This window comes from Heptranchias perlo, chromosome 33 (assembly GCF_035084215.1).
Source record: "Heptranchias perlo isolate sHepPer1 chromosome 33, sHepPer1.hap1, whole genome shotgun sequence".
NCBI lineage: Eukaryota > Metazoa > Chordata > Chondrichthyes > Hexanchiformes > Hexanchidae > Heptranchias > Heptranchias perlo.
This window is the reverse complement of record NC_090357.1, coordinates 8,419,283-8,431,871: the sequence shown is the minus strand read 5'-3', so window position 1 is coordinate 8,431,871 and position 12,589 is coordinate 8,419,283. Positions and strand designations below refer to the sequence as shown.

The window sequence follows — 12,589 nt, the reverse complement described above, 5'->3', positions numbered from 1 at the left end:
ATAAGATTCTGAGGGGGCTTGAGAGGGGTAGATGCTGAGAGGTGGTTTCCCCTGGTTGGAGAGTCTAGAACTAGGGGACATAGTCGCAGGCCATTTAAGACTGAGATGAGGAGGAATTTATTCACTCAAAGGGTTGTGAATCTTTGGAATTCTCTACCCCAGAGGCCTGTGGATGCTGAGTCGTTGAATATATTCAAGGCTGAGATAGGTAGATAGATTTCTGGACTCTTGGTGAATCAAGGGATATGGCGATCGGGCAGCAAAGTGGAGTTGAGGTTGAAGATCAGCCATGATCTGATTGAATGGCAGAGCAGGCTTGAGGGGCCATGTGGCCTACTCCTGCTCCTATTTCTTATATTCTTATGTTAGCACAGACAAGAAAGGCCAATTGACCCTGTTCTCTACTTTAAAAAAAAAAGTTCTTTGTAGCTTCCAGTTACTTTGCACAGTAGATTTCAGAACATCAGCGACAACTGAAAAACAATGGTTCAAAATTCACTTTGCTTATTAGAACTTGGCCTGCCCATGGTCATAAAAATACTCTTCAGTGGTGTCCTGTATCGCAGTCCATTTAAGTTCCCCACTGGAGACACTGCCACTTCTGGAGAGCCTACTGATTTGATTACAAGCTCCTCCAGCGGCAGAGGTGCAGCTTCATTTATATTGAAAGCTGTGATGTAACATTAGCAGATATAGGTGTTGGAATACTTTGGGATTTTTGATGGTGTGAGAGCATTTGGTGCATTCAGTAGCATCTTGCTTGGAGACTTTTTTGTTTGCGAAGCAGAATTTCCTTTGATGGAAATAAACAACCATTCTTTGGTGTGAGACGTGGAAGAGCTTTGTACAGAAAAGTTGTAAACAATTTTACAACACCAAGTTATAGTCCAGCAATTTTATTTTAAATTCACAAGCTTTCGGAGGCTTCCTCCTTCCTCAGGTGAATGTTGTGGAAATGAAATCCTCGAAATGAAATCGCATTTATAAATCACAGAACAATGCTTGGTGATTACAGACAGTTTTTTTCAACTGCCCGTTGCCAAGGCAATCAGTGTGCAGACAGACAGGTGTTACCTACAAGGTCTCCGAATATACAAATCACCAAAAAAAAAAGAGATAGAGAGGTAGAAACATAGAAAAGACAGCAACTGACCCGTTATATTAAAAACAGATAACATTTGTTCGCTGGTGGGGTAACGTGTAGCGTGACATGAACCCAAGATCCCGGTTGAGGCCGTCCTCATGGGTGCGGAACTTGGCTATCAATTTCTGCTCGACGATTTTGCGTTGTCGTGTGTCTCGAAGGCCGCCTTGGAGTACGCTTACCCGAAGGTCGGTGGCTGAATGTCCTTGACTGCTGAAGTGTTCCCCGACTGGGAGGGAACCCTCCTGTTTGGTGATTGTTGCGCGGTGTCTGTTCATCCGTTGTCGCAGCGTCTGCATGGTCTAGCCAATGTACCATGCTCTGGGGCATCCTTTCCTGCAACGTATGAGGTAGACAACGTTGGCCGAGTCACACGACAACGCAAAATCGTCGAGCAGAAATTAATAGCCAAGTTCCGCACCCATGAGGACGGCCTCAACCGGGATCTTGGGTTCATGTCACGCTACACGTTACCCCACCAGCGAACAAATGTTATCTGTTTCTAATATAACGGGTCAGTTGCTGTCTTTTCTATGTTTCTACCTCTCTATCTCTTTTTTTTTTGGTGATTTGTATATTCGGAGACCTTGTAGGTAACACCTGTCTGTCTGCACACTGATTGCCTTGGCAACGGGCAGTTGAAAAAACTGTCTGTAATCACCAAGCATTGTTCTGTGATTTATAAATGCGATTTCATTTCGAGGATTTCATTTCCACAACATTCACCTGAGGAAGGAGGAAGCCTCCGAAAGCTTGTGAATTTAAAATAAAATTGCTGGACTATAACTTGGTGTTGTAAAATTGTTTACAATTGTCAACCCCAGTCCATCACCGGCATCTCCACATTACAGAAAAGTCAGTATTGATTAATAGAATAACAAACTGCTTCTAGGTCTGGCCGATCGTAAAACTGTTGTACAAGTATAAAACAATTGACCCTGAATGCATCTTACTTGTTACCTGAGTGGTTTTGCATTATATACAGTAAATTAATCATAATTTGGGAGCCAGTCATGCCTTGCAATTTTTGGAAGGAGAGGGTAGGGAAATAATGTAAAAAGATTTTCAATACATATTTGTGAATGCTCCCAGGAAAGTGGCTTAAAGATTTTCACATGTTTTGTTTAATTCAGTACAGCACTGAAGTACATTTTGAACAGACAGACTAAATGCTCTCAATTAGTAATAATTTCCACAAAAGCTTTACACTTAGAAAGGAAGTTTGTAATGAAAATGATACGGTGATTTCTGCGCCATAGCATGCGCTGCATTTGCATATAAGTATTAAAGCTGCTTTGGGATGTAGAAGTGGGAAGGTTCTATTTACAAATGCACACCCCCCATCCCAAGATATAGTAATTTTTAACATTTTACCTGCTGAAATATTGCAACATTAAACAGCACTAAATAGGGCCTCAAACTAAGTGCAGGCAGGGATACTCATATTGCAGTAGCCCATAAAGAGAGAACCTACAGATTTTAGTCAAGGGAAGGGTTCAGAATTTTTGTTTGCTAGCTGATAGTCCAATCCTTCAGATTTATAGTTGCTAGGCTACCTTTATACGGTTTTAAAATAATATAATTACAGAAGTGTAATCAACCAAAAGTACAGAGTGGGTGATCCTATTCTGCCTCCTCCTGAGGTCCCCACCATTATAGATACCAGTGTGCAACAAATTCAGTTCACTCCACATAACATTACAAAGTGGCTAAGTGCACTGGATACAGCAAAGGCTATGAGCCCTGAGGACACACCAGCTGTAGGGCTGAAGACCTGTGCACCAGAGCTAGCTGCTGCTCTAGCCAAATTGTTCCAGTACAACTATATGACACTGGCATCTACTCGACAAAGTGGAAGATTGGTCAAGAATATAAAAACAGGACAAATCTAACCTGGCCATTATCATCCTATCAACATCCTTCCAATCATCAGTAAAGTGATGGAAGAAGTCATCAATAGTGCCAAGCAACACCTACTATCAATAACCTGCTCACCGATGCTCAGTTCGGGTTCCATCAGAACCACTCAGCACGAGACCTCATCACAACCTTGATCCAGACATGGACACAAGAGATGAATGCCAGAGGAGAGGTAAGAGTAGCTGCCCTCAACATCAAGGCAGCATTTGACTAAGTATGGCACCAAGGAGCCTTAGCAAAACTGAAGTGACTTGGGTTCAAAGGGAAAATGCTTCAATGTCTGGTGTCATACCTAACGCAAAGGAAGATGGTTGTGGTTGTTGGGAGATCAGTAATCACAGCCTCAGACCATCACTGCAGGAGTTCCTCAGGGAAGTGTTCTCAGCACAACCATCTTCAGCTGCTTCATCAATGACCATACCTCCGTTATAAGGTCAGGAGTGGGGCTGTTCACCTACGATTCCACAGTGTTCAGCAACATTTACAACTCCTCTGATAACGAAACAGCCCATGTCTGCCTACAACAAAACCTGGATAGCATCCAGGCTTGGGCTGACAAATGGTAGCTAACATTTATGCCAATAAGTGCCAGGTAATGGCTATCTCGAGTAAGAGAAAGCCCAGCCACATCCACTGGACCATCCTGGGGATTTCCATTGGCTAGAAGCTGAACTGGACCAGCCATATCAACACCGTGGCTACAAGAGCAGGACAGGGGCTGATGAGTGGCTCACCTCCTGACCCCTCAAAGCCTCTCCGCCATCTGCAAGGCTCAAATCCGGAGTGCGATGGAATACTTACCACTTGTCTGGGTGGGTGCAGCTGCAATAATACTCTAGAAGCTTGACACCATTCAGGATAGAGCAGTTCACTCAACATCCACCCCCTCCACCACTGACTCATTGTGGCTGCAGTATGTACAATCTACAGGATGCAAAGCAGCCACTTAAAAGGCTACTTCAGCAGCATTTTCCTTCCCTGTGACCCTACCACTAAGAAGACCATCACCTCCAAGTCCCTCACCAAGTCACATGTCATCTTGACTTGGACATATATCACTGTACCTTCATTGGTCGATAAGAATCCTGGATTTCTCTACCTAACACCATTGTGGGAGCACCATCACCTCAAGGACTGCAGCAGTTCAAGGAGAAAGCCCACCACCTTCTTGGGGCAACCACGGATGGGCAATAAATGCAGCTTTGCCTGAGTCATCAACATCTGAAAAACAAATTTAGATATTATCTTGTATATGAAATTGGAATGGATATACTTTATACTTAAAACTGCCTAGTAGAACATTAAATGATGTGTTTGGCACCACTGTCGCCTTTCTTTTTAGTCAAAGGTACATACTATCCTCTGAGAAGTCACACTATTCTTTGTAGGTGGCCACTTCCTCTGGTTACTGCAAATGTTGCTCTTGAAAAGCTACCAGGAGGTATGAGAGCCCAGCCTGGCAAAGGGAGATTATTCAATTTTTCCCTCCTAGCTTGATTGGAGCTGTCTGGCCTCTGGTGTCTCACTGTATAGTACGGCTGCAACCTGAGTAGAGCATTGAACCGTGTACAGAACACTGATGCTAGTGATGGTTGCCATTTCTGAAATATGTTACTAGTTGGAAGGATTTGCCTCCAAGCAAAACCTTACCATGGCAAGAAAAACAATATTTTTTCCATCTCCTCGGCATCAATTCTGCTTTATATTGGTTGAAATAAAAATAGCTATAAAGGAAGCTGTGAAGGAATCTGTGACCATTTCATACATGGTATTGGCTTATGGAGATGACGTAGTGGCAAGGGTGGGAGGGAGGATGAAGAGGAAAATAGCTTTAAAATTAAAATTTTGGCCTTGATGAATTTCCAACCAATACCTTTTGATTCATATATGTATTTACAAGTATTTATGTACTTTTTTTGTTCAGTATCACCACAGTGTGGTGGCTGTATTTTGCTTTGTCAAAAATGTGAGATTTCAATTCTTGAGCCTGTCCCTTATTTCATGTTTCTCACTTCCTTCCTCCTCTTTCCCCTCACCTTTCAAAACTATAGATCACCTTGTGGCCCATGGACGAATGGCAGAGAAAGAAGCTCGAAAAAAATTCAAGCAGATTGTTGCAGCGGTCCATTTTTGCCACTGTCGAAACATCGTACACCGAGACCTGAAAGCTGAAAACCTGCTCCTGGATGCTAACCTTAACATAAAGATTGCAGGTATGTAGATGTTAATTTGTTCTGTGTTTTTCAACCACTGCATTTTACAGGAATTAATTTTGCTTTGCGAAATGTAATCCTCTGTGGGGGAGGATATGACATTGGGTTTATTAAATGGAGTCTGCTACACTAGTTATTCTTGTGAAATAGTACGTCAACCATTTCATAGGCTTCGAAACTAGCTTGTTTTCAAAGATTTCATCCCAGCTTGACATGTGAATTGAAGACATGGAGAGAATATGATATAGGTGTGAGGGAATGACATTGAATAAATTGTGGTCAACATAGAAGTTTCACTGTTACCTGCGATCTATTTTGTTTGTGCCATCTGTTTTTCTTCATGAATGTGGTTTAATGAGCATTGTTTTGCAGTACCATTCTATGGTGCAATGGAATGAAGAGATGCAGATTTGATATCCCACTCCCTGAGGTGCCTAGTGTTTGCCTGGTACCTCCACATAGGCAGGATTGGAGCGGGGTGGGGGGGGGGGGGGGGTGCGGGAGAAGAGGGAAAATTGGAGGTACGTCCTCAGAAAGCGAAGTGGTAAATGTATTTCTTCTTTCTTAAAATAGGGACTAGCATCTATGGAAGAAAGGAACAGTCAAAGATGAGACCATCAAGATGATCCCTCTAGTACTTTGCATACCACATAGATCTGCATTTTGAATTCCCTTAATGTCTCTTTATCCACTGAAAATCCTTTAGTGCCGTAGGATCTAGGCCGTCTAGCTCAATCTTCAGTCCCTTTAGTCTGTCTTTACATCACTGATTTCACAATGTTTTAGGATATTTGATTCCTGCAAATATCAGAAAACAAGTTATTTTTATTTAACAGTTGTTAAATTTTGACTCTTTTCTCTCTAATTCACCATAACTTTAAACCTTTATAATTCTCTAACTACTCTTTTCTGTTACAATAGTGAAAATATTTGCATTGTACTTAACACCCTTTGTTTCTCCGCCACCTGTACACACTTTTTAAAATCTGTTTTAGGATTTCCTTACACCCTTTCCAAAGTTCTCCCCCACTTTTTTCCTATAGACTTTGTGTAGACTATTTTTCTTCTGTTCTATTTCGATTTTAATTGTGCTATTCACGCATTTTGCAGACTGCTTGCTTAACTCGCCCTTTCTCTTCTTGCGTGTCTACATGTGCTGTGTTTTTAATAATAGTTTTAGAAATTTCCCATCTTTAGTTACTCTTAATTTATCATATTCATGCCTCATTTCATTGAAGTTTCCCCTTTTTAAATAGTATTTGTAGTGATGTTAGAATTAGATCTGGGGTTCTGTTAGATTGCCTTCAGTGTCATGGAGAAATTTTACCAAACTTTATGTTCTTGGATGTTTTAGCTGGTATTTTTCACCTCCCTCAGGAGATTAAATAAATGCAGCCAATTTGGCTGAAAATAGCACTTTTCAGAGTTCATGATGCAAATTGTACATTACTTGTGGAAGAAACTGGTTCGATGGTATGAATAGCCATCCAAACTTTGTTCCATAGGAAATCCCAGCTATTTGGTTTTAAAAGCAAAAGAAGTCACATTCTTTACCATTCCATTTGAGTGTCCTTTTCTGCTTCAAATGGAAGGTGTGATTTTATTGACAAACCTACTGTCAGCTTCAAGCAATCTTGCTTTTTTTAAATTACCCCGTACTGCTTTTTCCTTCTTGCTTTAAATTGCCCTGCAACACACACCATTACTATACCCAAAGGGTAGACAGTTGATCTTCAATTATATCTGTGCTGCTATTGGTCTGCAGATTAATTCTATGACTTGTAAGAGTGGCCCCGGAGGATTTCCTTTAGCCTTTTCCCTGTGGGGAGTGAGCTAGCCTCTGCTCACGCCACTGATGGCTCTCTCAAGTTCAAGAATTCATTCTGAGGAACTACTACATAAGAACATAAGAAATAGGAGCAGGAGTAGGCCATACGGCCCCTCAAGCCTGCTCCGCCATTCAATAAGATCATGGCTGATCTTCTACCTCAACTCCACTTGCCCGCCTGATCCCCATATCCCTTGTCCAAAAATCTATCGATCTCAGTCTTGAATATACTCTTTAGGGGTTTAAATTTGATAACCCCTGAATCCGGGCGCGGAGGGTTGCGGTGTGCAGTTAACCCCTGCCCGGTCGTTGAGATGCAGGCAGTATATGAGATTCATGCTGCCTGGTCATTTACCTGAAATCTTCGAGCAGCCGGTCCTAGTTGTGCTGTTCAGCGGCTGCTCACCAGCAGGGGGTCCCCGATATCGTGCGAGTGACTACCACGTAAAGGAAGCCTGCACCTCTTGCTTGCAAAATATAAGATACGGGTCTGCACGGAATCTGAACAGGGATCAGACACTACACATGTAAAACACGGATGCAGGTCCCGTCCATATGTTTACAAATGGTAGAGTTATGTTAAAACATTGAATAAAAGCTGCGCATTACTAAATCCCACATCCTCCAATCCGCACGCGAGACCTCACCAATCTGCTGATCTGAGTTTGTACCAGGCCGGCGAGAGAGCGTGCACCAAGGTTCTCTGCTGATGCACTAGAGGCTTTGGCGCAAGAGGTGGACAGAAGGAGGGGCATCTTATATCCTAAGGGGGGGCAAGAGGCTCTCCAGGCATATGCTGAAGAGGCAGTAGGGGACAAAATTAATGCCAGGCACATAGCACCACAAACATGGATGCAACGCAGGAAGATGTTCACTGCTATGACACGAGTGGTCAAGGTGAACGTGGCGTCTCCTATCAACTGCACCACCAGCCACCTCCACTGCTCCACGCACTACACCCCCCATCACCCACATGCCAACAAACTCTTTCAATCAGTATTCAACTCTTCCTCTCACCCTCACACATTACCACTATTGCAAGCTGCACACCCACAACTTACAGGTCACCCACTGGCAGCTATTCAACCATGACAGGCACATCACCCAAACATCCTGCACGGCACTCACTGACACACGTCCTGCTTTCTTGCAGGAGAAGAAGTCGCATAACAGGAGGCAACAAGTGGCAGTGGCTCCATGGAATATGAACCTGCTGTCCTCTCTCAGGATGATAGCATTCCCGTCCCACCCCTGCCACTCTGCCGGTGACCTTGCTGTTGCCTGTCAGCCAGCCAGCCCACGAAGATAGGAACAGGAGTCGGGCATTTAGCCCCTCGAGCCTGTTCCGCCATTCATTAAGATCATGGTTGATCTGTGACCTAACTCCATATACCCTTGAATGTAGCTTTAGCCCCGTATCCCTTAATACCTTTGGTGAACATAAATCTATCAATCTCAGATTTTAAATTAACAGTTGAGCTAGCATCAATCGCCATTTGCTGAAAAGCATTCCAAACTTCTACCACCCTTTGCATGTAGAAGCATCTCCTAACGTCACTCGTGAAAGTCCTGGCTCTAATTTTTAGGCTATGTTCCCTAGTCCTAGTATTCAAGTACAGAAGACACCTGTATCCAATCCTCCCTGGATACAGGTGTGGTGCTGAAGGATTGCAGGACTGCTAACGTTGTACCGTTGTTTAAAAAGGGAGAGAGGGATAGACTGTGTAATTACAGGCCAGTCAGTCTAACCTCGATGGTGGGCAAATTATTGGAATCAATTCTGAGGGACAGGATAAACCGTCACTTAGAAAAGCACGGAGTAATCAAGGATAGTCAGCATGGATTTGTTAAGGGAAGGCCGTGTCTGACTAACTTGATTGAATTTTTTGAGGGGGTAACAAGGAATGTCGATGAGGGTAGTGCATTTGATGTAGTTTACATGGCTTTTGACAAGGTCACACATGGCACACTGGTCAAAAAAGTACAAGCCCATGGGATCCAAGGGAAAGTGGCACGTTGGATCCAAAATTGGCTCAGTGGCAGGAAGCAAAGGGTAATGGTCGATGGGTATTTTTGTGACTCGAAGGCTGTTTCCGATGGGGTTCCGCAGGGCTCAGTACCAGGTCCCTTGCTTTTTGTGGTATATATTAATGATTTGGACTTAAATGTAGGGGGCACGATGAAGAAGTTTGCAGATGATGCAAAAATTGGTTGTGTGGTTGATAGTGAAGAGGAAAGCTGTAGACTGCAAGAAGATATTAATGGACTGGTCAGGTGGGCAGAAAAGTGGCAAATGGAATTCAATCTGGAGAAGCATTTGTGGAGGGCAAATAAGGCAAGGGAATACACAATAAATGGGAGGATACTGAGAGATGTAGAGGAAGTGAGGGACCTTGGAGTGCATGTCCACAGATCCCTGAAGGTAGCAGCACAAGTAGATAAAGTGGTTAAGAAGGCACACGGGATACTTTCCTTTATTAGCCGAGGCACAGAATATAAGAGCAGGGAGGTTATGCTGGAACTGTATAAAACGTCGGTTAGGCCACAGCTTGAGTACAGCGTATAGTTCTGTTCACCACATTACAGGAAGGATGTATTTGCACAAGAGAGGATACAGAGGAGATTTATGAGGATGTTGCCAAGACTGGAGAATTTTAGCTATGAGGAAAGGTGGATACGCTGGGATTGTTTTCTTTGGAACAGAGGAGGCTGAGGAGTGATTTAATTGAGGTGTACAAAATTATGAGGGGCCTATTTCCCTTAGCAGAGAGGTCAATAACCAGGGGGCATAGATTTAAAGTGATTGGTAGAAGGGTTAGAGGGGAGCTGAGGAAAAACTTTTTCACCCAGAGGGTGATGGGGGTCTGGAATTCACTGCCTGAAAGGGTGGTAGAGGCAGAAATCCTCAACTCATTTACAAAGTACCTGGATAAACACCTGAAGTGCCGTAACCTACAAGGCTACGGATCAAGTGCTGGAAAGTGGGATTAGGCCGGGTGGCTCATTTTCAGCCGGCGTGGACACAATGGGTCGAATGGCCTCCTTTTGTGTCATAAATTTTCTATGATTCTATGATTCTTGGAGACCTCCAAAAACAGGTGCAAATGCATCAGCGGCCAGAAGCAACTAACCTGTAAATCCTGCGTGATCTCTTTAAATAGCGCTGATGGGGGGGTCCTCCAGGCTGTTTACAACCTGTTCAGCTGTACGAGGTTAAGACAGTGTGTTGGCTGGAGCGTTGAGTTCCAAAATTGTATCTGTCCCTTTAAATTAGTGTTGCACACTGATCTAACACATATTTTCCTTACTTTATATGCTGCTGGCGTTCATTATCAGCACGTGGGCAAACGCCTTTACCAAGATGGCGTCCACCATACGTCACGCTAGAAGCTGGCGTGCGCATTCCGGATGCCATTTTGGGTCCTTAGGTCTATTCTTCTAAACTCCAGAGAATATAAGCCCATTCTACTCAATCTCTCCTCTCTTCTGAGAAACTACTAGTATACATTTGCATTCTGCAGTGACGTGGCGGTGGATATTGGTACAGCAGCAATACCAGCAGCCTGCCAATTTTAGTCGATATTTGCTATTCAGACGCCTAAAGATTTGTGATCAGTAGTCAGAAACAGTTGCAAGAATTAATGTTTTAAAGTATATTCCTCCTTGACTCTGTTTGAAATATGCAATAATTAAAAGCATATCACATGGTGCCCCCCATGTACTGAGCTTTACGAGGGATCCTGAATATACATACCTGAGCACTCCATTTTAAGTAAAAAAAAATATGAACAGTGGATTTAATGTAGCATACTCTTAATTTCTGAATTATTCATGAATCAGCCTTTTATAAGGCTTGTTTCATACCCAGCACAAACTGGGAGTGACATAATGGTTGGTCGTGATCTTTAGTGATTATGGTGTCAGTGGATTGGTTCCTTTTGAAAAATTCAAGAGCCCTTGCACACACAAGCTTCTGCCTCCACAGTGCTGCATTCAAAATGTTACATCTAAGGTGAAGAGAAGCTCTAATTGTTGTTTTTGGTTTATATTTAATTGCCAGCGGCACTAGTTGCCACAAGAATAACATACTAAATTAAACTTTGTTTCAAATCTCAAATAACTTTGGAACATGAGACTGCTTTATGAAAGAATTCTCTTTTTATGTAGTTCCATCTCCCTTTAAATAGACAAATGCTATAAGTATTGAGATACCAGTTATGTGATGATGTTCTCTAAAAGTTTGTTTGCTCTACTGAACATCATCAAAGGACCAAAAAGACTAACTTGAAGCCCTATATGTCCAGTAGACAATTAAATAGACTATTTTACTGATTGTAGAGGAACAGTCTGTTGTATAACATGAGATCTCTCCAATATTTTATTTGAAAAAAAATTAAGTTTGATACGCCAATATGCCATCATTCACAAACTATTACTGTCAAAAAATGGAATTTTATTGGAAATCATTTTATATTTAAAATACTTAACAAGTCATAATTGTATAAAAATTCAACCCTAACCCTTTTAGACATCTTCCAAAATAAGTTTGCATCCTACTTCAAATTCTTTTGTTCAAATCATTTTGCATAATTTCTTTCATGGAATACTTTACCAAAGCTGAGATTATTTTTTTTAAAAACACTACTCCAGTAATGATAAAGCAATGTTATCCAATTTAGTTTGAATTTAGTATTTAAATTAAACTATTCCAATTAGGCAAATTTTGATTTCTTTGTCAGGCTGGTAGGTGCACATTGCACTATAGTGGAGTGCTCCATCTTTAAAGCAAACAAAAATGAGCAGTACCAATCCTGACCTGGAGAAGTGTGGCTCCTGTTGAATGAACATGGAATGGCATTTATGGTAATCGTAGAGAATTTTTGGCCAAAGGACTATTCCACCTGCAAAGATTTAAAGGGGAAGGAAAGTGTGAGGGGAGTACCTTTATGATCAAAATACTCTCCCATTTATAGAAAAAAAAGTGGTACTTTTTTGGGATATTTAGTAAAAATGCTAATTTTCTTATTTCCATTGAGGTTCTTGGGTTGCTCCCAGCTAGATTAGCTAACTGATGGTGAGAATCCCCATGCACTCTGAGCAGCTCCGTTGGGAATGGTGAGGGCCATGACTTTGGACTTGAATGAGGGCCAATTCCTAAGTCGCTTAACGTCAGAAAATTGCGTAATGGTCTAGCGATTCAAATTTCCTAGCTTATAGCATGGCTTCCCGGAGTTGAAGTCGCATTCCTTACTGTTTTCTATGGAACTTCTCCAGGATTTTCTTCATCGATAATGTGACTTGCAGTGAGAAACCCCCTTATTTGAGGATCTCTATGTGGATGAGAACATGTTCACTAGAAGGCCAAAAAAAATTCTGCTCATTATTAATTTTATCCTGAATCATCTGAACAACAAGGACTCCTCTTTTATGGTAAAGGTTTGGTGGGAGAAAGGTAACAGTTCAAAGGACAGAAAAGCAGAAGAA

The 12,589-nt window shown here is 42.2% G+C and overlaps 1 protein-coding gene across 4 annotated transcripts in view; it reads left to right on the top strand.

Moving 5' to 3' along the window:
• sik3 (SIK family kinase 3) overlaps window positions 1-12,589 on the top strand; it is a 267,857-nt gene that overhangs the window by 149,629 nt on the left and 105,639 nt on the right. For all 4 annotated transcript variants that reach the window (XM_067970950.1, XM_067970949.1, XM_067970948.1 and 1 more), the window contains exon 4: window positions 5,116-5,277. In XM_067970950.1, the coding sequence (XP_067827051.1) occupies window positions 5,116-5,277 (162 nt within the window). The remainder of the gene's footprint in view (window positions 1-5,115; window positions 5,278-12,589) is intronic.